This window comes from Carassius carassius, chromosome 23, assembly GCF_963082965.1.
Source record: "Carassius carassius chromosome 23, fCarCar2.1, whole genome shotgun sequence".
NCBI lineage: Eukaryota > Metazoa > Chordata > Actinopteri > Cypriniformes > Cyprinidae > Carassius > Carassius carassius.
The window spans coordinates 7,578,086-7,603,320 of NC_081777.1; the positions used below are offsets into that span (position 1 = coordinate 7,578,086).

The 25,235-nt window shown below is 38.2% G+C and overlaps 1 protein-coding gene across 9 annotated transcripts in view; it reads right to left on the reverse strand.

Moving 5' to 3' along the window:
• Positions 1 to 25,235, reverse strand: part of LOC132101287 (E3 ubiquitin-protein ligase TRIP12) — a 102,255-nt gene that overhangs the window by 9,870 nt on the left and 67,150 nt on the right. For 8 of the 9 annotated variants that reach the window (XM_059506122.1, XM_059506117.1, XM_059506126.1 and 5 more), the window contains 22 exons: positions 19,557 to 19,662; positions 16,142 to 16,278; positions 15,901 to 15,984; positions 14,809 to 14,904; positions 14,568 to 14,719; positions 14,128 to 14,163; positions 13,860 to 13,955; positions 13,412 to 13,504; positions 13,011 to 13,172; positions 12,721 to 12,789; positions 11,756 to 11,921; positions 10,904 to 11,021; positions 10,574 to 10,730; positions 10,333 to 10,486; positions 9,443 to 9,671; positions 9,114 to 9,232; positions 8,704 to 8,908; positions 8,498 to 8,598; positions 8,177 to 8,351; positions 7,926 to 8,067; positions 2,114 to 2,305; positions 1,661 to 1,812 (listed from right to left, as the gene is read on the reverse strand). In XM_059506122.1, the coding sequence (XP_059362105.1) occupies positions 1,661 to 1,812; positions 2,114 to 2,305; positions 7,926 to 8,067; positions 8,177 to 8,351; positions 8,498 to 8,598; positions 8,704 to 8,908; positions 9,114 to 9,232; positions 9,443 to 9,671; positions 10,333 to 10,486; positions 10,574 to 10,730; positions 10,904 to 11,021; positions 11,756 to 11,921; positions 12,721 to 12,789; positions 13,011 to 13,172; positions 13,412 to 13,504; positions 13,860 to 13,955; positions 14,128 to 14,163; positions 14,568 to 14,719; positions 14,809 to 14,904; positions 15,901 to 15,984; positions 16,142 to 16,278; positions 19,557 to 19,662 (2,941 nt within the window). The remainder of the gene's footprint in view (positions 1 to 1,660; positions 1,813 to 2,113; positions 2,306 to 7,925; positions 8,068 to 8,176; positions 8,352 to 8,497; positions 8,599 to 8,703; positions 8,909 to 9,113; positions 9,233 to 9,442; positions 9,672 to 10,332; positions 10,487 to 10,573; positions 10,731 to 10,903; positions 11,022 to 11,755; positions 11,922 to 12,720; positions 12,790 to 13,010; positions 13,173 to 13,411; positions 13,505 to 13,859; positions 13,956 to 14,127; positions 14,164 to 14,567; positions 14,720 to 14,808; positions 14,905 to 15,900; positions 15,985 to 16,141; positions 16,279 to 19,556; positions 19,663 to 25,235) is intronic. The other variant, XM_059506124.1, reaches the window with a different exon arrangement.

Genomic DNA, 25,235 nt, shown 5'->3' on the forward strand with positions numbered 1-25,235 from the left:
AAGTTGGATTCATATTCAGGGCTCATCTGATTTTTTTTTTATAGATAGTATACTTTATTAGTATGATTTTTAGTGAGTTTGGTCTGTTAATATCACTGTCTTAGTACATTAAGCTATGTTAAACGTTTTTCACGGTAAGTGTTTTAGAGTGTCCCGTCATCCAGCGCAGCTGCCCCCTCAAGCAAGCATCAGGTCGCGGACATCTGCGGACATCAACATCAAAAAGAACAGCTGAGACCGGCCGACAGTTAGGAGAAGCTGAAGCCTTTGCGAAATCTGTAAAATACAGCCGTGAAAGTAACAGGCATACCTGCTGAAGTCACGGACAACCTCCGCGTCAGTGCCCATACCCAAGAGAGCGTGAGCAGATAACGAGCTCACACGCTATCTGCTTGAGGAGTGCATCGACTCCAACGCGAATCCACTGTCCTGGTGGGCCAGTGGTGGCGTGATAATCAGTCTAGATTTCCGGTGCTGTCCAAAGTCGCGCGCAAATACGTGTAATACATGTTAGAACTCTTTGATTTCTTAAAAAATAATGTATTGGAAAACGCATGTTCTTGTTGCTGTTTGGAATTTAACAATAAACAAAAAAATTTAAAACGTGTCTGTCAGTTAAAAAAAAGCAACAATATATGCTACATAACTCAACGATAGAGCTTTGTATGCAGCAAAATCAGGATAAATTTATGTAAAAAAAAAACGGCGGTAATACCGCATATCGCGCTATTGAGCCACCCATAATAACCGCAGGGGAAATTTCTTAACCGCGACAGCCCTATTGGTTACACTGCAGTAAATCACATTTATTGTAGTACTACAGTGATTATCTCTTCAGTGTAGATTAATAACTATGACTGGGACTGTCATATACATAACATTATAATGAAAACAATATTATAATAAAAAGCAGTGATTTTTTAGTTTTTAATTGCCATGTTTCTTCACATAGTTGCATGAAGAACACGTCCACAAAAGGAATTTATTCAGAGCCGTGCAGAAATGTTCACTTCGGCATTCAGGGGATTTTGTGCAGATAGCCTCTACACATTTTTCCGATGTGTTAACATCAGTAATTATGACTGTCAAATGTTTGACTTGACCCTTGGTTATGTATTTTGCTGTCGCCCCACCCCCAAAAATATGATTCGACTATCAGTAGACTATCGGCAAGATTTGAAGATTCCAATGTGACTATGAAACTCCTTAGTCAGGGACACCCCTAGTAATTTACATTAAGAACTACATTTGGTTTAACTTTTAAAGTTAATTTTCTCAATATTTAACATTTTTTGCACCCTCAGATTCCAGATTTTCAATCAAAACCTTTCATCATCAAAGTACTCCTAAAACAAAAATGCATTCTTGTAAATGTACATCTTTGATTAACTTTTTTTGAAAGTGTAGTTGTATCTCTGCCAAATATTTTCAAACCATAAATTAATGGAAAGCTTATTTATTCAGCTTTCAGATGATGTATAAATCTCCATTTAAATTTTTTTTTTACCCTTCAACTGGTTTTGTGGTCCAGGGTTACATATAATCTTAGCTTTTGGTTTGAATCCATAATAAATAGAAAAAAATACTTATTATATAAGCAAATGTTAAATGGATGTATTTACAACAAGAGCATTAAAGAAGAGAGTACAGAGAGAATTACCTGCTTCCGTTGCCGTTCCCACTGGGAAAATCATGCACTTTAACAGGAAACTGTTCCATCTGACTAAGGCAGTTGTTCATCTTGTGCACCAATGCCAGTAGTGGGCCATTCTCTGTTGGGTCCAAACGTCCCAAATTTTCCTGCCCTGGTATCTGAATCACGTATAACAAACAATTAGTCACACTGTTCACACTAGTAACTACTACAAACAAACAGCCCAATTAACGTGTCAAATACATTCAGTCCTAAGGGAAAAGTATAACACATTTACAAAACCTTGTGAGCTGCCATGCTGTCATGTACATATACATATTCCCACAGATTTCAGTGTCAGAGATGCTTTGGGGTAGGCAAAGCCAATATCTCAGCTAATAGTAATTAGTAGCAAAAAGCAGGAAAATTAGCTTTGTGAGAGACAGGAAGCTGTACGTGTTTTTTCCAAGGGTCACTAACCGGGCAGCAGAAAAACACATGCAGGAACCTCTTGATTCTCTCATCTCTACTGATCGTGTCCCGTTCACTGTTTGATGTCAGATACAACAACAGCTGCTTCACAAGCCCACTGTGCTGGATCTCAAAAGAGGACACGTCCGATTCAGATACAATACTGCTTATCTCCTCTAGACACTCTACACCGCTGTCAACCTGAAACATGATTAAAAACACAGTTTGAGAGAAAGAATACATTCCACTGGCCAACAAAAACTCAAATATGGTTTTCGCTCTAAACTGTACAAATTAAGTAATAAAAAGCATCAAAGTGTTTTAGGGCTGAAATGATTCCTCAAACTCGATTACAAAAAAGAAACAAATTCCTCTGCCTCGAAGCCTCTTTTAATTTATTTTAAATCTCACGTAAGGTTCTTTCGCAATTATTTTTTTAAATGTGACAACGTAGGGCTGGACAATAATTCAATATCAATATATATCGCAATATTTTTTTTTTCAATAACGGTGATATGATTTTTAAACACATTTTCGATATTTCGATATAATATTATATAATATAATAATAATATACATAACAGCATTTGTCACTGACTGACGTTAGGCGCGCAGCCGTCAGAAAGAGCAGAACACCATTGGCTACTTTCGTGATGACGTACACCGCGAGTCACGCAACCAGTGCTCAGCACAGCAGTAGTAGGCTGATCTCCAACGCGGCAAATTTTAGCTACAAAATGAGCGCCCCTGACCGCAATACAAATGTGACTGAACGAGCTTCCACAAGTGAGGAGAAATCAGACGAAATGGTTGAAAAGAGAGGAAAGACTAATTCAGTGGTATGGAAGTGGTTCGGCTATCTGAGATCTGATAAACTTCAGGTTTCAGCGTGCTGCAAAATGTGCCGGAGAGTAGTGCCGACTAGCAGCGGGAACACATCAAATCTGTTCCACCATCTGAAGCAGTTCCACCCGATAGAACATTCTGAGAGTCAGAAGATGAGGCACCATAAAAGTTTAAGCCAACAACCTGTCCCTCAAACAACACCACCATCATCATCCCCAACACCAGTTGTGTCAAAAGAGAAACCCATGCAGCAAACACAGATCGCTGCATTCATGCCTTATGACAAACAGTCTAAATGTCATAAAGACATAACAAAGGCTGTAACAAACTTCTTGGCTAAGGACATGATGCCGTTTACCACGGTGGAAAACGTGGGCTTCAGGAAAATGATTTCAATCATCGACCCAAGATACGAGCTCCCTGGGCGAAAATATTTTTCACGCGCAGCTATCCCTGCACTTTATGGTGAAGTTAGGGAAAGGGTGGAGGAACAACTGAAGTCAGTGTCATATTTCGCGACCACAGCTGACCTGTGGTCAAGCCGAACCTCAGAACCATACTTGAGCCTGACAGTCCACTTTATTGATCAAGATTGGAAGCTTGTCAGCTTATGCCTTCAGACGGTCTACTTCCCTGAGGATCACACGGGCGAATCAATTGCAGCCGGACTTGCAGATGCGCTCGCCTCCTGGGGACTCCGCGAGGACCGGCAGGTCTGCATCACCACAGATAGCGGGACCAATATCATCAAAGCCGCTGAGTTGAACAGATGGACAAGACTACAATGCTTCGGGCATCGACTGAACTCTGCTATTGGTAAGTTATACACAGCAATATAAATGGTAGTGTTATGTTAAAGCTGCATGTAACCTTTTTGGTCAAAAATTATATAATGAGCCAGTACATCATGAATCCAATATCCAAACCGTGTTTTTGTCTTATCCTGAATCACTACGGTACAGTATAATAAGTGTTTATATTCGGACTATTTTAAACCACTTCGGCTCGGCTCTGCTGCGGAGTAGCCCAGTACCTGCGTGATTCGTCATAGACATAAACAGAGAGAAGTAGTTCCGGCTACAATGTTCTTCCACAAGATGCATGCAGAGCGCCACACGTTACGGACTGCAGCAGCTTTAATTGATTTTGTTTATATTAAATCATTGTTCTTAATTAGTACTTAGTTGTAACTATAATACTTACCCTGTTGTTTATTAGGTGATTTTATTCCCCCTATTTAAGTGATTTTATAGGCTATTCCTTTAATCTTTATTCAAGACATATTTGTATGGATTATACATACAGCAATTCTTTCAATTGAATTCAAAGGTGTTTTACTGGCATTGGAACATATGTTTACATATGTGAACATATGAACATTGTTACATATGTTAATTTGCCAAATCAAGTGTGAAGTAAAAAAAAAAAATTATGCAAGCAGAAGAATTTTGCAGTAAGAATAATATGATTAAACGACAAACTGTAGTTAAAATATAAATACAAATTATAAGTATATATTGCTTTTTTTTCACTGTCTACAGAGAAAGTTAACCAAGACAAGCGGGTGGACAGAGCAATTGGGGTCTGTAAAAAGGTGGTGGCTGCCTTCTCCTACTCCTGGAAGAAGAAACGGGACCTTGCAGCTGCTCAGGAGGAGTATCACTTGCCAAAGCACAAGCTCATCAGTGAAACACCAACAAGATGGGGCTCCCGTCAACAAATGGTGAAGCGGGTTCTGGAGCAGAAAAGGGCCATCACAGAAGTCCTCTCAAAGGACAAGAAGACCAGACCGTTGGTTCCTAACTGGCAAGATGTGGATGTTTTAGAGTCTATAGATGCAGCTCTAAGCCCACTCCTCTAATTCACTGATGCCTTGTCTGGTGAATCCTATGTCAGTGTATCATTTCTAAAACCAGTGATGCATCTCTTCAACACCTCCATCTTGAAGGAAGCAGAGGATGACACAGAGCTCACCAGGACCATAAAGACAACAGTGTTTTAGCCAAAAATATGATGACCCAGCCATGGATAATCTACTTGACATGGCATGCCTCGTTGACCCAAGATTCAAGCTTCAGTACACTCAGGAGGAGAAGAGAGAATACATCAAAGAGAGAGCTGTGTTGGAGATGCTGAAGGGAGAGAGATCTGTTGTGGTCAGGGAAGAGGAGTCCAGAGAAGAAGCCATGAGAGACACTTTTGTACCACCCAAGAAAACAAAGCGTTCTCTGGCTAGCTTTTTTTCAAACAGGCCCACCACTACTACTGACACAGAAAACTTGAGTGCACAGCAGACAGTTGAGAGGGAGCTCGGCAACTACCTTCTGTCTCCACATGCTGACAATGACTCAAATCCTCTGGATTGGTGGAAAGTTTATCAAAACAACTTCCCTAGAGTAAGTCAACTGGCACAACATTACTTGTGCATTCAGGCCACAAGCTCCCCCTCTGAGAGGGTTTTTAGTACAGGTGGCAACATTGTCACATGTAAAAGGGCATCTCTGAAGCCAGATAATGTAGACCAGCTTGTATTTCTTGCCAGAAACCTCTAGAGCCTGTCATAGGATGTCATCAACACTCAACAATGTCCCTGCCCCAGCAACATGTGTTTTTTTTTGTTGCTCACTCTTTTTCTCTTTTTTTTTCTGCAGCTGAGCACTTTTCATATTTTTTTTATCCTGGCTGAAGCACTTTGGTTTATAAGAACAAGTTTTGTTACAATAAGTTTTGTGTAAAGAATAATATAATCAGCCTGTTATTATTTAAAGATAAATATATTAATAAGGTCAGTCTGAGAGTCTTATGTTTATTTCACTTTTCTTGTTTGTATAAAGGTTAAATGCAAATAAAAGGTGAACGTTCATTTATTTGTACCGTTTTTATTTCTAAAATATTATGTAGTTTTATAGGAGGAGGTTTCATAGACTTGGCAAATTAATTTTAATTTATTATTTATTTATAATTTTATAATTAATTTAAAATGAATTAACCTCAGAAGATTGTAGGTACAGACGTTATTGTGGGCGTTATTGGCAGTTTTTCTGAGGCTTTTATATTGTTCATATCGATATCGAAATTATATCGTATCGACCGAAATTAAGAAATATATTGTGATATAAAATTTGGCCATATCGTCCAGCCCTATGACAACGCGTTTACGTCACCCACAAAGCGGAAGGAGACAATCGCTGCGTCCGAAATTGCATACTGCAAGGAGTCAGCAGTGTTTTGATTTGAGGGCGCGGGCAAACGTCAAGAGAACGTTGTGGCGTGTGTCCATTGCAAGATAGAGCTGGCATACCACAACTAGGGCTCTATTTTTTCTATAAAAACGGATTTTACAGTTTAACGCGGAATAGCACGGAAATTTGCCAAATTATGAATGAATTAATAAAAAAATAGGTCATTGCACGTACATCAAATCACGATATGGACTAATATCTGTAAATATTAAGCCGGAACAGTCCATTTAAATATGAATCCTGCATGTTCTGCGTGTCTCTGTTAATGAATGGAGCAGAAGCGCGTCTCCGTTTATTAACACACACTAAAGCGTGCGTGACGATCCGGTGATTTCAGCATCTGCTGTCTCACTAAATAAGGACGTGAACACATGAACAACATCTCCAGAACTTCTCTGACAGTCACTTCATGAGCATTTGACCGTTTGATTTGAGTAAAACTAGTGTCACATCACATACACAGAACTGTAAAGGTACGTCAACCCGTCAAAATAAAGTCCTGTTTAGTTTAAAGACAAGTATTTGCCAGAGATGTATAACTATTGTTCAGCAGAATGTACATAGCCTACTACTAAAAAAAAAAAAAAACTTTTTTTTTTTAAAGGTTTAATAAGATAAATTAAATTAATGTTTTATGTGTTTAATGTGCATCTCAGAAAATGCTTTATTTAAAACACTTAAATCAAGTCACGATATGGACTAGTATCTGTAATTATTAAGCAGTAAAAGTTTATTTAAATATGAATCCTGCATGTTCTGCGTGTCTATGTTAATGAATGGTGCAGACGAGCGGTTTCATATACTACACACATTAGTGAAGCGTGTGTGATTTAAAGACAATGTGCCTATTACTATTTTTCAGTAAAAAGCAGTGATTTTTAGAGTTTAGTTGCCGTGTTTCTGCACATAGTTGCATGAAGAACACGTCCACAAAAGGAATTCGTGCAGAAATGTTCACTTCTGCATTCAGGGGATTTTGTGCAGATAGCCTATAAGTCGTAATATTAACGTAATGTATAAATAACAAAGCATATTATATATGAGATAAATGAACGGTTAAATCGCTATTGTACGTGGACCATCCATGTGGTCTCAAAAATTGCATGCTCGCAGCCTCCTAATGACGAAAATGACAATGCAGACTGTGCACGGATGCGGACGGCCGAAGTATACTTTGGCCTCTACACATTTTCCTGATGTGTTAACATCAGTAATTACGACTGTCAAATGTTTGACTTGACTTGAATGTTTGGTTATGTATTTTGCCGACACCCCGCCCCAAAACATATGATTCAACTATCAGTAGACTATCGGCAAGATTTGAAAATTCATAGGAGGGGACACCCCTAGTAATTTACATTGCTAAGAACTTCATTTGGTTTAACTTTAAAGGCAATTTTCTCATTATTTTTATTTTTTTGCACCCTCAGATTCCAGATTTTCAAGCACACAAGTCAAATACTTGTATTTTACTATAAAATACAGAATTTGGTAACAATAAAAATACAGTGAGAAAAAAAAAATTTCATAGGGCCCTAAACATGTAATCTTTTATAAACTTTTAAGAAATTGATGTTAAACTTTAGACGTTTTTAGATTTTAATTAAATAGACATGCTTTTTGATTAATAAAAATTAAATATAACTTTTAAAAAGGAGTCGAAAAAAAAACCTGAATTTAGGAAAAAATTAAACCGATTTCATAGGGCACATAACTTTTGTGTCTGGGGTTACCTGCAAGCTCAGCTGTTCTGTGGCAGTACAGAGTCTTTGCAGGACATTCAGTGCAGGGTTGCTTCCATCCACGCTCTCAGAATTAAAGTAACGCTCCACAAACTTGCTGGCTTGTTCTTTTATCCAAGCCTTTATCTTATCCCTGAAACGTCCAAAAAATTCACTATGGATATCAAAAGAACTTGTATTTCGTAACCCCAAAACTTTAACCAAGAGTCTGAAGAATGACAGTGACAAACACGTAGCTTTACCTGTTGTTTGAAACCGAGTCCTTGGGTGGCACTCTTGCCAGACCACTGACCCCTGCAGTGCGTGAGGGCTCTGAGTTGGAGCTGTTAGTCTGAGTCCCCAGCTTACCCCAGGTTTTGGGATTTAAACTGGCCAGGAAAGAGGACTTGGGGGACTGTGTGGTTGTAGGACTCTTAGCTGTGGAGGAGATGTGCAGATAAATAAAACATGACACCAAAAAAGCAGCTGAACACACAAAGCATTGAAATTGTATGAATGTTTTTGTATTAAATGAGACATCAGGTATTTTTGGCAATGCAATTCTCAACACAAGGACTACGTACCCTGATTATCCACTTTGTCATCGTCTCTGGGTGGGGAGTACTTAGGACGCCTTGGTCCTCTTTTAGGAAGGCGTTTTCTTTTCAGAACATCACTCAACCTACTAGAGAACAGAGGGTTCTGCTTTTAAACTTTAAATGGCAAGACATTAGTTACCAAGCCTGCAAACTCTAGATAAGTAACGGTGCACGTGAGAGTGGCTCTATACCCCTGCGGACTGAGATCCAGCGAGTCATCCATGCTGTGCTGGAAACTGGGCGAGCCTAAGTCTGGTGTGATGTTAGAAGCAGCTGTAGTGGTTGCTGTTGTGATGGTGGTGGTGCAAATACTAGCTGTGCCACTGGTGCACGCTTTCGGAGGGCTGGTGAGGAACACCTCGGATTCAGAGAGGTTCTTTACCTGGTGCATAACACCTAAACAGAACAAGAGTGAGAAAACGGCAGTGTTGGGTGTAATGCATTACTGTTATCTAATATATATTTATGCAGGGGATGATGTAATGTTGAAGACAACTTTTAGTTTTCCCCGTAATCTTGCCAAAGCTAGTGAGAATTAATTCTTTGACCTAACTTCTGCAAAGGTTTTGTTTGAAGCTTATATTAAAACCAGATCCAGTACCTTCCCGCCTGAAATAAACACTGAACACATCTGGAAGCTTCTGCATGAGGATCTCAGCCATCTGTAGAGAGCCCACTACAATCTTCAGGTCCTGACTGGACAGCATGGAAGCTATGTGGCTACAGACAAAAGATCACCATTAATCAAAACAAACAAACACTCTTACATGGTTTGCATAAGCCATGTATCTTCACTTTAATGTACAACTGAAATGGAAGGCAATTAAATCATGATATGGTAATAGGTGCACAAACGAACACCAGGACAGTGGTGTGACGATAATTAACATCTTCCTGCCTTCACACAGAGCTCTGCATTCACAGACTGACCTAGACACAGCATGGTTGCGCAGTACGTCTTTTAGCAGCTCTGCATCTGCAAAGAAGATGATCCGGAGGATGGCTCTAAGGCACTTGTGTCTGACGGCAGGTCCAGCTGAGGAGCTGTACACCTCATACAGAACACCAAACAGAGTCTTTATGAAGCACTTGGCCAGCTCAGGGTCCTCTTTCATCAGCTGAGCGCGTGCGTCCTCTCGCCGTACCTCCAAGTGCCCTCCTGTGAAGACAGAAACAATTAAAAAAATTCTTGCAAAATATCCTGTATAATTTGGTAATGTGTCCCATTTATGGAAGTAAAATTCGATTCCCTGTTTATTGATTCCATTGTAAGTGTGTTTGTTTTTCCACTGGATATAAGTATTTGACAGCAGAGGCACAGAGAGTTGCTTTGTGAATTTTTTTTTCTTCCATTATGCCAGAATTATATGATTATGATGAATGGTTTTACTCATCTACACTTCCAAGTCTTACACAAACATTGGCCTTGGAGTACTACATGTTCACTGACAATATAAGGATAACATCAGTTCCAATGTTAAGATTTACTAGTTACAAAGTCAAGGATAGGTACATAATTTTTGCCTTTGACATTTTATATAAAAAGAGATGACTTTTTAATTGTGCAGATCATATTCAGAGTTATGGGCGATCCAAACTTCTATAACAAACATGCACTCCAAAGAAGACATGCTGTGAAGTAGATCTTGTTAATTAAAATGTTATTATGTTTATGTCAAGTTAATGTGACAAATGTTAATAGCTTATCTTGCTTCTGATAATCCAATCTCTTGCTTCAAAAGACAATTTCTTGTCTTTCTGCATTACTTTTAGAAATTTTTCATGGAATATTAAATATAGTATATTTGTGGCATATGCACCTGTGCTGGGGTTGGCCAGAGGGTTGGGTTTTCTCTGAATGGCTCGGGCAGTGCCAGTATCTTCATTTATCTGCTGCATAGAGTTGAAGTCAATGGTGTAGACACGGCCGAGTGTCGACAGACTTATCTCGTCTTCCCCGTTCTGGTGTGCAGTCTAAGAAAAAGCGAGCAATTAAGATCAAATGGTGATTCTGCATTATTAACTGGTCTTCTGAGTGCCACACTAACTACATCAACATACTTCAATGATGCGGCTGTCGATGCGGTTATAGGGGTGCCACAGGCCTCGGTCATCTCTCCACTGCCAGATGGCGCCCTCTGTGGTCTGAGCACTGCCTTTCTTCAGCATGGTGTCAACCGCAAAGATGCCCTCTCTAGGCAGACATGGCATCAGCTCACTACAGCAGAGAGATAAAACACAGTGATCAAACATTCATTTACAAGCAAAGACGACAAATTTCATTTTGGAGTGAAATAATCCTTTATGCTTCATTATAATTTCTCCGTTTACTCAAAGGATTTAATCAGACATCACAGACAGATCCACACAGAGAGAGGAGGTTTTATATACCAGATGAGTGAGGTGAGTTCATAAAGCTCCTGGGGGCTTCTGGGAACGAGGTCAATCTGCTCTTGACAGCTTCCACTGGATGCGCCACAGAGCAGGAAACGCAGGGTCTCTGCTATATCTACAAACACAAAATACGCACAGTCACTCAATATACAGTTCAGACCAAAAGTTTGGACAAACCTTCTCATTCAAAGAGTTTTCTTTATTTTCATGACTATGAAAATTGTAGTCACACTGAAGGCATCAAGGGCTATTTGACCAAGAAGGAGAGTGATGGGGTGCTGTGCCAGATGACCTGGCCTCCACAGTCACCGGACCTGAACCCAATCGAGATGGTTTAGGGGTGAGCTGGACCGCAGACAGAAGGCAAAAGGGCCAACAAGTGCTAAGCATCTCTCGGGGAACTCCTTCAAGACTGTTGGAAGACCATTTCAGGTGACTACCTCTTGAAGCTCATCAAGAGAATGCCAAGAGTGTGCAAAGCAGTAATCAAAGCAAAAGGTGGCTACTTTGAAGAACCTAGAATATGACATATTTTCAGTTTTTTCACATTTTTTTGTTATGTATATAATTCCATATATAATTCCATATGTGTTAATTCATAGTTTTGATGCCTTCAGTGTGAATCTACAATTTTCATAGTCATGAAAATAAAGAAAGCTCTTTGAATGAGAAGGTGTGTCCAAACTTTTGGTCTGTACTGTACATTTACTTGAAGTTCATAAAACAGGCCACATATCGATCTTCATCTTGAATACGTGCAAAACAAAATGTTCTTAAGAACTACATTTAGTGTTGGCATTATTTTCTAATAAAAACAGGACTCTTCAGTCATGCCTGCGAGTGACTTACTCTGTTTCATGAGCTGCACAGCCAGGCATGGGCAGTTGGAGCACATGAGAGAGAACATGCGCACTACCATGATGAACATGCCGGAGCTGAGCACGGGTGGAGTGAGCACCAGCAGCTGCTGGATGTTGGTCAGCAGGTCCCGTGACGCCACCTGCTGTAACAGGTTCTGTGACACACAGGGCAGCAGTTAATGAGGTTACACTAAATGCACAAAAATGTTAAGAGAGTAGTGCCGGCCCAATGCACAAACAAGTTGTTTTGACCATTCAGTTTGAAGTGATTCACAAGAAATTTGCAATTTTTAAATAAAATTGCTGAATTCATTTAATGAATTTTTCTAGTGCTTGTGTCCTATTCTCACCAAATTTAAAACACGGCTTTGTATGAACTATTAAAATTGTATCAGCTGAACTCACAAATTAAATTGCGGCTACCTAATAAATAATAAGCAAAAATGCACTTTAAATGAAAAGCATATAAGGCTAATTCACAGCAGGCAAGATGACTAAAGACTAAAAAAAAAAAAAACTGGTGTTAACTTTTGCCAAAATGTCAACACCCACAATTAATTTTTGTAATACAAAAAAAAAAAAAATTGGATGTTTACAATCTGTAGTTTTATCGAAAGCCCTGGAGCTGTGCGGTTCCACCAGATGATGAAAAAAAAAAGCATTTTGCGGACAATCAAAAACAGATGTGTACACGCTGTTGATTTAATACCTACATGTCAGACGGTGTAACAATACAAAGGTTTCAAGTAAAATTTTAAAATAAATAAATAAATCCAGCAAACTTATCCATACAAATTTTTATTATGCACACCTGAAAATAGTAAGTGATAACTCATTAAGTGATTTTTTTATTTTCTTCTTGAAATGAACCATTTAAACAAGGAAATTTGCTCAAATTGATCAGATACAGTTTTGAGGTTAATAAGATTCGCCGTGTTTGTGTGCATTTCTCACCTCCTCGTGCTGAAAGTTGTCCACCAGCCTGGCAAAACAGAGACAAGTGCTTTCAACAGATTTTTTATCCTGTAAAACAAAAGTCATAATAAAAATGCTGGTATATCTGAGGTAGACAGATTTGACTGTCTGGCATCTGAAAGTCAAACAGGTGTGATTCACACTACGGCAGACATATTTGCTTACGTCCTTGTGGGGTGTTTATGTTTGTGTTACATATCTAGACACGACAGCCGTCCATCTGCTCTTGTGAATGTGAATGAGAGGTCTGCTGTGTTTCAGCTCATCACCTGGTGTGTGAGTCTCTGAGTGAGCAGGGGCAGAGAGTCAGCGACGAAGTGAAACTCGTCCGGCGTGATGCTCTGGCAGCAGTTAGCAGCGATGGCTAATGCGTTCCTCTGAGCGTTGATGCTGAAGAACTCCAAGTACAGCAAACAGTCAGCCAGACCTCCCTATAGACATTTTCAATAAAACAGCACAGCCTTAGTGGAATGTCATTTTATTTAATAAATAAAATGGGGCCAACAGAACCGATTCACATTCAAAGCACACCTGTGTCCACACATCTACTCTCTATATGTTAATGCTTCAAACTTTTTATTTTATTATTCATTCAGTTTGACTGGTGTCTTGTCATATTGGCTGATCTAGTAATCAAGCAGCACGACACTCAGAAAGCATCAGTACTCACAGCCTGTAAGATGGCTTTGCTGTGCCTCCGTGACAACATCTCCAGGGCAGTCAAAGCTTGCTCTGCCACATCGATAAACTGGATTACCTGAAGCTGTGGACACAAGGGAAACATGGATCTGAGACAACATACACAAAGACACATTTTTTTTAAATGACTGGCTTAACGTCCTCATATATGAAATGTCAGACTCCCATCAAGATTGCAGACACTAAATATGTGAATGTAAGTGGTTATATGTGACACTGGTTGTGATGTTGTAACTTGTTTTTGATGATAACTTGCTTTTGTAACTTAGTTGGTAAAAAGTGAGCGGGGCAAAACACAATGTCTATATTTATACTATTATTTCAAAAGAAAAGCCTGCTTTCCTTGATATAGCACCTTTGATTATGTCATCCACATAATTGGCAGCCAGGTTTCAAAGGAATGATGAGGTGCAATTTACCTTTTCCAGGAAGACAGGGATGGCATCTACCACCACAGCCGAGGAGCGCGGCAGAGCCTCCATCATGTAGGTGAGGGCGCGAGACGCATGATTCATCTGAGAAAAGGACACATGAGGTAAACAGTTATTTCTCTCATTGTGTCAAAATTTAATGACTGTGAATAGATGGTTGAAATCATTGCCAGATGATAAGATTCACTGCAGATCGTACAATGTTCTGAGTCTGCATGGACACATGCACCCACTCACAGAAGTACTTAATACTCACAATATCAAAATTATGCTCCATCTGTAATAGTGCGATCTGCAAAAGAAAGACAAGAAGAGGGTAGGATGTGAGGGCAAGAAGAGAAAGGCAAGAGAGGATGCTTGACTCAACAGAGAAAGGATGTTGTTTTTCTCTTGAATTATGAAATTTAAAAAGAACAACCCAGGGTATCTAAAGTTTTTTTTTAATTTAAGGGGTTTTAAGCTTTAAGACCTGCACAAATTCAATTATTACTATTTAAGTTTTCTATTGGTTCATTTCTCTTGGTTCATTTCTCTCGGTTCATGTCAAATTAATTTTGATAAATAAGTCGCACCTGACTATAAGTCGCAGGAACAGCCAAACTATGAAAAAAAGTGTGACTTATAGTCCGGAAAATACGGTTCTGTGTAAACCATACGAGGTCCAGGTGAATCTCCTTATGCAGGGAGAGTACTCACCAGTGCAGGTACAACGCTCTTGACAGGGAATCCTCCCAGCGTCTCCTCATTACCCATCACTAGCAGCTGGCACATCTCTATAGCGGCCTGGAGCTGCTGGGATTCGTCTCCTGTAGCCTGAAGCCCCTGCAGCAGCTGTTGTGCCTTTGAGTCTGCAAGTGAAGAGAGACAGAATGTTGAGCTGCTGAAGAAATACTCAATCATCCCACAAAAATGACAAACATAAGTCAAGGTCACTCACTAGCTCCACTCCCGATAGTCCTATGAAACAGCTGAGACATACGGGGCCCAAATGGGCCAAACAGGTGAGGAGGAAGGCCCCTGGCCTCCAGAAGAGCTGTAGAGAGAGAGAAAACTAGATGTTTCCATTTCATTTTCATTCACTTTGATGTCAATGATAAAAAACTTTTTTTGCATTTTGACAATAATTAGTAATTTTAATTACTATATTAAATATGCCATGTTCAACTCATAGTATGTACATGAGTAGCAGGTAGGGCTGGGTATCGATTCAGATTCGATTTGATTTCAATTCACAAGCTCTCGATTCAATTTGATTTGTTAAATTTATAAAATAAAAAATTAAGAGCCACAGGCCTGTATTTTAAACCTTTTATTAATTTTTTTTGTATAGGGTCCTTTTTGAAACAATAATATGGCCGTATAAAATGTTCTTGATTTTTCTGGTATTAGTAAACTATTAGTAGTTTTGTTGTACATTTTTGTCTTAAGAATAGTAATATTTGGCAGTTTCTTAACGTTAAACTAAACTTATTTTGACGGGTTGCCATGAGGAACTTGCAGCTGCTATGTACGTGATATGACCGTAGTTTTGTCAAATTAAACAATAAAATGATAATGAAGTGACTCTCAGAGCATTTGTGTATTCATTTCATCATAATGAGACGACAGAGGCGGAAAACACTGCGAGCGTGGTCCGCGCTCGTGTAAACAAAACAGTTTTCATTCATTCATTGTGGAAATTATGACGCCTTTACGTGTGATGTCAAATGCATCCGCAGATTTGCAGTATTACTATAGAATTTCACCTGAGCATTGCACTGAATGAGTGACAGGCTGTCTGTTGTAACATTGCGCAAAGTAAATAAGAGGGTGACCTCTAGTGGAGAAGACTAATGAAAAGATTCACATTAATCAGATTTTCTTTTAAGTGTTTGCTGAAATAAATACCGGAAACGATCGATTTGCGGCTTTTGAGAATTTATATCGAATCGACGTCATTTTAAAAAACGATTTTTTTAAATAAAAAAAAAAAATTCTTTGCCCAGCCCTAGTAACAGGATTGTAAAGTAAAGTGCTACTGCTCACATACCTTGCAGTCTTCCCATTTCAGAGTCATCTGATTCACTCTCTCCAGAGGTGGTCATGCCAACCGCACCAGCCACTGAGCTAGACGCTTCACAGCAGAAAGAGAAAATGAGCAAAGGAGGCCACAACATACAATACAACATTTTGTGCCGACATTAAGACATAGTCATTGTGCTCTTAACTCACACGGTCAGAGTATCACATACAATGTATAGTCAAATCTCATGATACTGCTGCTCTTTTACCTGACGCCCCTTGTGGTGTCTCCTCTGTGCGCGCGGCCGATGAATTGGCCCCATCCTGGTTGTTGTCGGAGTCGGCCATTTTCTCCTGTCGGCGAGATTCGGCTGCTCCACGCTTGCCCAGGCCTGAGCCTCGCCGACTAGAAAGAAAAGAAACAAAGGGGATAGAGAAAGACCAATATTCTCATTAAAATCCACACATACTAGACGAAAATGATGCCAAACTTTCAAAATACACTATTTACTTTAAGAAAATGTCCATAGCCAAAGACCACAGAATCAATCCAACTTTAAAGAGTGTGAGCATTTAAAGCAAAAGACGATATAACCGTAGCACACACACAAAAAAAAAAACAGAACTTTATCATCAGTGCAGGTGCCAATATTATTAACATTTATCGTTCTTGGTGTGTTTTGGGCATTGTTAGGAATGGGGTGTTGTTAGCAAAGAGACAGAGTTATTTTATAAAAAGACTAACACGATTCAATTTTTTAATAAAATAAAACAACAATAACTGAATTTATTGAGGTGATGAAGTGATGTGTGGAGTTCAGGTTTTTCACAATGCCTTTAAATGTCACTTAGCCAGTTATAATCAAGGTTTCCAAGCATTCAGAAAAAAGATGGCAAAAAAGTTCTACCAAAACACTGCACCCGATTTCTTATGAGGATGAACTGGAAGTTCCAGTAAAGTAAGTAAGCGAACGAAAATAGATTCCACGTTACCAACTTGAACTAGTGCTGGGCGGTAAACTGGTTCATACCGAAAACCGGTGTATATTTTCGTTACAATGTTAATTTTGAATATACCGCCATACCGGTTATTTATATTTAATTACTCAGCGTTCGGAACGAACATTATGCTTCGCCGTGGCCGCGAGACACTGTTTCAGACAGACCCTTTACAATGTCGCACTTCTAAGCAGCGACTGTGAGGCGTGGTGAGGGTACACAGCAGTGCTCTGGTGTTACGTTATAATGCCTGTTTCACACAGTCCAGTCGTATTAACGGATTCCAGCTGCACGAGGTTGCGGTCCGTCAGTGCGTTCAAGGAGCGGTGCTCTTCAGCAGTGCAGCGATTGTTAACGTACTGAGTCTATTTTTGCTGTGCTGCAGGCGCTGAATTAAAGTGAAAGCGCATTGTTTGCGGGAAAAAAGAACATGGATTGACATGGAAACGCAGTCACATGGGTTTTTGGCTAGGTTTAAAACAAGAAAAAGAGCACTTTTAGATAAACAAGGAAAACAATATATATGTTCACTTTTATGGAAGCAGGAAAACAAAGTTCATTAAGACCCGTGGGATTGCTTGTGATAAAGATTTAAATGCAAAATGCACGAGACTGTATCTGTCTGTGGTGTTTTAATTTTAAATATTTTAACAAGAAAAGTAGGCTAATTATTGTGTTTAAATGTTTTGCCGCTGGCTTGAGCAGCTTATAATACAAACCTAGAAGTAAAATGCATGAATACTGTGTTGTTTATATTTATTGAGTTTAAACTAATGTCTATATGAAAGATTGTTACTGTTCTGTGATAGACTTACGATGCTGAAAAAAAAAAAAAAAAAATTATATATATATATATATATTTTTTTTTTTTTTTTTTTTTTTTTGCATGATATGAAATCAAAACAATGAACAAAATGTTGTGTTTGTGGACTAAACAGACGCGGATCAGTAGCGGACTGCAAACACATCCTGGGTGAAAGCACAACTGCATATGCACCGCAGGCAGATTATGCATATATAATATCCATTTTATGCAAGTGCTGTCGGGCTAAAATTGTCGCCAAAGGCGGCAACACGAGCAATTTGCTCCAGCACCTTAGCCACGAGCACTTCTTGGAATATCAACCAGCAGAAAATGCATTGTACACCTGATTATGCATGAAAAAAAAAAACATCATAAACCGGAAAACCGGTATGATAAAAAAAAAAAAAACGGTATATACATTTTTGGTCAAACCGCCCAGCACTAACTTGAACCCATTGCCAAATTTGTGTGGTTAAATTTTTCACCCTCAGGTGCCTGGATTTTGTCTGTGAAAATTCACCAAACAACAGTAAATGCGACCACAACAAATACATGAGCAAGAATAGTATGGATTACATCATCAATAGATAATACATATCTTTCAACAAACACATTTAGTTGACAGAAACTCCATAAGAGTTTTGACAGTTGTGAAAAATCATATTTATAATGCTCATAAAGTGCATGCCGTTATAAAGACATTTTTATCCTCAAAAATATTTATATGGCTTTTACCCTAACTACAGCCTATTGAAGTAAAAGAGGATGTCTACAGACACCGTGAGCCCGGAGACTGTAGTATACATTACATTTAAGATTTAAGTGTTTAGCTTAAATGTGTAGCAGGGCTTAAAAAAAAATCATCTAGCAAGGAGCCATTGGCTCCTATAAAAAAGAAAGAAAAAAAAACCTTGGTTGCCAGATTTTCTTTTTTGGTGCAACAATTTTTACATTTTTATTTACATTTTAAACTTTCAATTATAATGTCATGTGTTTCTTTTTTATTTTTTTCTTGAATTTATTAGCATTTCAATCCATCTTGTAGATTACCTGGGAACTAATGCCGCATTTCCATCGAAATTACCCGGAACATTTGTACCAGGAACTTTTGTACTCAACCAATCAGCATGTTTAGCGCCCAAGTCCAGCCCCCGAAAGTTCTGGAACTTTGAAAAAGTGCCACCTCGCCAGCAGGGACTTTCTGATGGGCATTTTTTTTACCCGGAACTTCATTTAGTTCCTGGTTCCTGCGGTGGAAACACACCGAGTACCGGCCCAAAGTCCCTAGTTCCTGGGTAAAGTTCCTGCGGTGGAAACGCGGCTTAAGGTTCACTTAAAGTGGGAACTACATGTCTCTTCCAACTTGAAATGTACAGAATTGTTAGCCATATTGCCAATATTCATACAAACGACAGCTTTACCTGTTGTAGTTTGTTCAAGTCGCGCACGAAAAAGATGCTGCTTTTGCGCACTTTTACTTGAACGTCTCCATTTCAATCTCTCTCGTGCTGCACAACTGTAGCTGCGTTTAGCAGGTGTGTTCAGCGCTGCTGTGCAGCAGAGACAAGGAGAGTTTGAAACTATTTTTTTCCACAAACTTTTAAGCGCATCATCTCAGTTTAATATGTGAACAAAAGATGTGATCAAAAACAATGGGAAAAAAAAGGCATTACTTGCACATTTTTAAACCACATATTGCCTTTCAAAGCATACTTCATTTGACAGCATGTGTAAAAACAGGAGCTCAATACATGCACACTATAAAGACTCATACTTCTCCAAAATGTGCAATTTTTCTCTAAAAAAATGTAAAGTTTAGCTTGTGCATGTTCTAGATCAGTGGGCTGCTCTGGGGTTTGAAGAGGCTGGCGGTTCAGTACCTGGTGCTGGCACAAGAGCCCGTGGTCTTCTGACGTGTGCTCCTCCGACAGCTGGGGAGCTCTGCTGGAGGAGACTCACTACGCTTCTTAGTGGACTTCCTCAAACCTAGAAAGAGAAACAAAGCATTAAACGGAGGGAAAAGAGTGAGACAGTTTAAGGTTAGCATGCCTAATTTAGAAGCCAGTCACAGAGAGATCATAGGACAACAGTGTGTTTTAATCAATTTTAATCAATAGAACAGTATGCTATTCCTCAGCAGACAACAATGACACAGCAGAAGTTTTTTTACTTTAGACTAGACTATTTATTATCAAAACATTTGTCAGTAATGCAGTTAAAATATGCGATCAATTATATTGCAATCGCATTTTTTCCTACTTACAGTTTCCTACTTGTGCTCCTAAAAATTTTCAATCAGAGGCTACAGTGCTCCTAGTGAAAATAGTTAGTCTTGTGCACTGCTACTGGCTGTTTATTGCTGTATGCATGCAATGCAGAGAAATGTATATGCGATGCCCTCTTCTGGAGATGGGGTGGGAAAATGCAGCTCATTTGCATTTACACGGATACACACCAAAAAGGCTCTTTTTTAGACACGCCCCATATATGGCATTTTCCAGATGTTATAATAAATCATATGTGGGGTATTTTGAGCTGAAACTTCACAGACACATTCTGGGAACACCCAAAACCAATATTACATCTTGAAAAAATGGCATAATAGGTGCCTTTTAATGAACTATCTAATCAAAATAAAAAATTCCGGTCACACTCCGGAAGAGAAGCACAGCACTGCGTTGTGGTCATGTCAACTTATAGGCATCACATACCAGACAGGTCACATTCAAACCAAGGGCCGGTCTGAAAAAGTTTATTTAAAGGCCAAGGGTGAAGTCATAATGTACATTAACAATGATTCGAGACAAATATAATGTAATTTTATGTAATATAATGTCGGCTGCATTTAAATGTGCTTTTGAAGTTTCCCACTCTGTACACAGTGTTGTGTAAAAAAAAAGTGCTGTTAGTCAGTTCCACCTCTAGAGGTCGCTCTCATAGTTTATAAAGGCAGCTATAGACGCAACCCGGAAAACTATCAGCATGGATTTTTGCCGATAACCGATGGTTCCGCCAATCAACTATTGGTGCCGATTAATCAACAAAACCGATGAATCAGTCGACTTCTATTATAAACAGCCTTTGTTTATAGACTAGAGTTCGACCGATATATCGGGCCGATATTTGACATTTTTTAATATATCGCCATCGGCCCATATCCGTGTTTAGTAGCGCCAATTTAAGCACGTTGGCGGGCAGCCCCGTGTTATTGGTGCAGTGGAAAGTGCTGCTGCCGCATGTGAAGGACCCCAAGCCAAAACTTTTGGAAGATTCAACAACAGTCCTGGGAGATAAAGGTAGTCAGATAATTTCACTCTGTAAATGTGGTGGAGAAGTTGGCAGCACTCACAAACACTGCAGTGTGATTGAGGGCTACGTTACTCCGCCCCGCTCAGACAGCACCGTGCTCGGAGAGACAGCTGTCCTGGAGCTGCCCAGAACCGTGAATCACATTTGTTCAGAAGCATGGTTTGATGCAGACAATAGCCAGGTTTCCATCCAACTGATTTGCATTTAGGGATGTTAATATTCGATAATTTCCATGATCGATCGTCGTTTAAATGAACGATCAATTAATAACCTTAATGACGCTAAATACATCTGCAGCGGTATTATTATAATGTGCATAAGCAGCTTGAAAAAAAAAAAAAGCTTTCTCACCCGAATTAAAGGGGTTTTAGTCCGAATAAAATGCTAGTAGCAGGACTGTAAAATGAATAGATGCAATTATGATAATTTGATAAAATGAAGAGAGCACACCATACGTTGGAGATCATTTTACTTTGTTGACTGTTTCCCATCAAGGAGACCGCTGAATGCGCCTCTTTAAATGGTTTCGTGGTGCTCGTTACTGTATTTTAAAACGCAATTGCAATGTTTTCAAATCACACTATAGTATTAAAAATAAAATTATGCCAAACGTGACTGTGGCGCTTGTGGCTGTGCTGAACCGCTTTTTTCACATCAAACATTTTATGCAAGTATTATGACGGTACTTTTTTGTTTGATCCTGTTCTGCAAAATGTTCGATTTTGAATTTGTGTTGCGCTAGGCCTATTGTTTTTAAAAAATCCTGCATTTACAGTGCATCAGATCGTGACATGAGTGCTTGCATACGAGGACGAGCGAGCGCGGGTTTGACTAGATGTATTTTGGAGGTTATTGCTCACGTCTCGTTCTGCACCTATCCAAATGTTTCCATATTTGCAATGTATCTGAACGTTAAACTATCATTTTTTTTTTTATGTAAACTAGACGGAAAAGATCATCCTCTTCACATGAGCAAAAACATCCTTGGCATAACAGCAAAGTGGACCGGCATACTACGGTCTATTTAAACTGACCAGTGTAACCTTTTATATGTTTGGTTGACTGTACTTTATTTTAATAATGAAAAGACAGCGATGTAAGTTTGAAATCAGAATGCACTTTAGATGTTCTGTGTCATTTATACCAAACACAAATGTTGCTGATTGCTAGTGTGTTTGCAGCACTACTATTTATTTTTTATAGATTTTATTTTTTTATATTTTTCAGTTTAATTGATTTTTATTTATAAAATTGTATTTTTTATTTAAATGTATATTTAAGATTACATTTATGTTCCAACAAACTAGAAAAATCCTGCTTGATAAATGCTCTAAAACTTTTATGTAAATGATTGACTTCATATATATTACCTGTTTTATATATTTAATACTTGGTCAGTTTATTGATTTGTTTGGTTAACTTTGGATACATTTTTTATTTGAATACCGTGCAGTGCACAACATTAAGATTCAAGAGATGATTCAAGTCAGTGCTCAATAAATGATGATAAGTTTAGAAATGTTGTGCATCCACTTATTATTAGTGTGACATTTTAGCATGCAAATGAAGGGCAAATTTCAAGATATCGGCCCTAAAAATCGGCAGCACACATCGGCATCGGCTATAGAAAAACCCGTATCGGTCGATCTCTAATATAGACAAGAGTAAAATAATAATGGCTGATAGTAATACATGCAAACATAAACAAACAAACAGGACACAATAACAGCTGATATCCTAGTTTTTGTCCAACTGGTTAATGAACACAAGGATATAAATCAAAGGAAAATTTGGAGTTGGGATAACCTCCAAAACCAAAGGTGTTACCTTTTTAAAAAGGTCATTATCAACAAAATGTTTCTAAAATGTTTATGTTAGGGATGCACTGATACCACTTTTTTCAGAACGAGTCCAATACCAATACTTTTATTTTTGGTACTCGTCGATACCGATACCAATACCTGTAATTAATAATAATAATAGTAAGAAGAAGAAGAATCATGTTAGTTGGCTTCATTTAGCAAACAGATATTTCCTTCAGTTATTTCCACACTTAATTATACCTGTTAAAATGTATTGTATAAACTTTTGTTACTTTCACTGTTCATTTTAAATGGTGCACCAGAGCTGCTCCATTGCAGAAGCTCAATAATACTGTAATCACAAAACATTTTCCTAAAATAATGCAGGAAACCACTCGTTATACATTATATGAGTACGGTGTACTATTTTGGTGATGTAATTTGTGTCACGCTCACTGTACATGGGCCCTCGTGTACGAATAAAAACCATAATTTTAAAGCAAGCTAAACACATTTGCATTGGTGCAGAATGAGAGAGACACTTCTTAGCCTAACGCATTTCACACAGTCTGCTAGTTTCACTTTTGCTTTAATCGTGTATGATTGACGTTTAAAATAAATGGTTGTTTATAGTGAATGTCCATATAATTTTTGTTTGTTTTATATTTACCATTTAGTTTTAATCCAAATGAATGCGCTAATGGAGTGAACAATAATCACGATCATGCAACAGAAGTGCGTGCTCTCTGAGTCTCTCACTCTCGCTCTCTCTTCACTGTCAAATAACTTTAGTAACTTGTGCACTGTTTTGCTCGCTTTCTTTTTAAATATTGAACCGAACTACAAACTTTCCAGTGATGTCAGAGATATTCACTCAATAAGATCACGCATCTGAGCAAAAAATAAAATAAAAAATAAAATAAAACCTTAACATCAGTTTACAAATGGTGATTTTATAAAAATAATTAAAAGCCACAGGCCTGTATTTTAAACCTTTTATTAATTTATTTTTTGTATAGGGTCCCTTTTTTTTTTTTTTTTTTTTTACAATAATAGGGCCATATAAAATGTTGTTCTTAATTTATCTGGTAATCAGATGAAGGCATAAAACAATGTAATTTATCCTAATCAAATGAAAATACATTTTATTTTCAGGCAAACAACGTGCTGCACTATAGAGGTTTATGGTTAAAATTAAAAATAAAACAAATGTGATAATTCTTTTAAAAATAAAGAATTAATATTTATTATCTCTTAAGACAGCTAAATAGTTATTTTTGACAGTTTCTTCACGTTTAAAAAAACCTTTAATTTTGACGGGTTGCATTGAGGAACTTGCAGCTGCTGTATATGTGATATGACAGTAGTTTTGTCAAATTAAACAATAAAATGCTAATGAAGTGACTCTCAGAGAAGTCGGACATGAAATTCATGTATTCATATCATCATAGTGAGGGTTGAAATCACTGCAAGCGTCATCCGTGCTTGTGTAAACAAAACAGTGTGTTGCACCATCCGCCATTCATTCATTCATTCATGGCGCCTTTACACGTGATGTCAAATGCATCTGCAGATTTGTAGTGTTACTACAGAATTTTACCTGAGCATTGCAAATAATGCTTTGTTCTTGGTTCTTGTCAACAGCCTCTCCGGCATGATAAGCACTGAATAGCCGCTTTGAAAAAGCCAGTGCACTGGAACTAGCGCGATCACAAAATGAACTCGATAAAAGTAGCCATTTGTTTACATGCTTTGTTAAATATTTAAATCCAAAAGCTTCTATGTTTTACTATAAAAAGTGATGCATTGATCATAATGAATTAATTTATCAGGATTGAAAATTAGTCGCACAGAAATAAAGCATAGCCTGCTTATTCAGTAGAGTTTGTTTCTGTTTATTTGAAGTCACAGTACCCTACATACATCACATTTAGAAAGAATTATCATTTCTATATTTTTTAAAAGGTCCCAAACAAAAAACATTATTATATTTTTATGACATACAGGTGCTGGTCATATAATTAGAATATCATCAAAAAGTTGATTTCACTAATTCCATTCAAAAAGTGAAACTTGTTTATTCTATTCATTCATTACACACAGACTGATATATTTTAAATGTTTATTTCTTTTAATTTTGATGAATAACTGACTAAAAAGGAAAATCGCAAATTCAGTATCTCAGAAAATTAGAATATTGTGAAAAGGTTCAACATTGAAGACACTTGGTGCCACACTCTAATTAACTCAAAACACCTGCAAAGGCCTTTAAAATGTCTCTCAATTTATTTCTAGCTACACAATCATGGGGAAGACTGCTGACTTGACAGTTCTCCAAAAGATGACCATTGACACCTTGCACAAGGAGGGCAAGACACAAAAGGACATTGCAAAAGATGCTGGCTGATCAAAGAGCTCTGTGTCCAAGCACATTAATAGAGAGGCGAA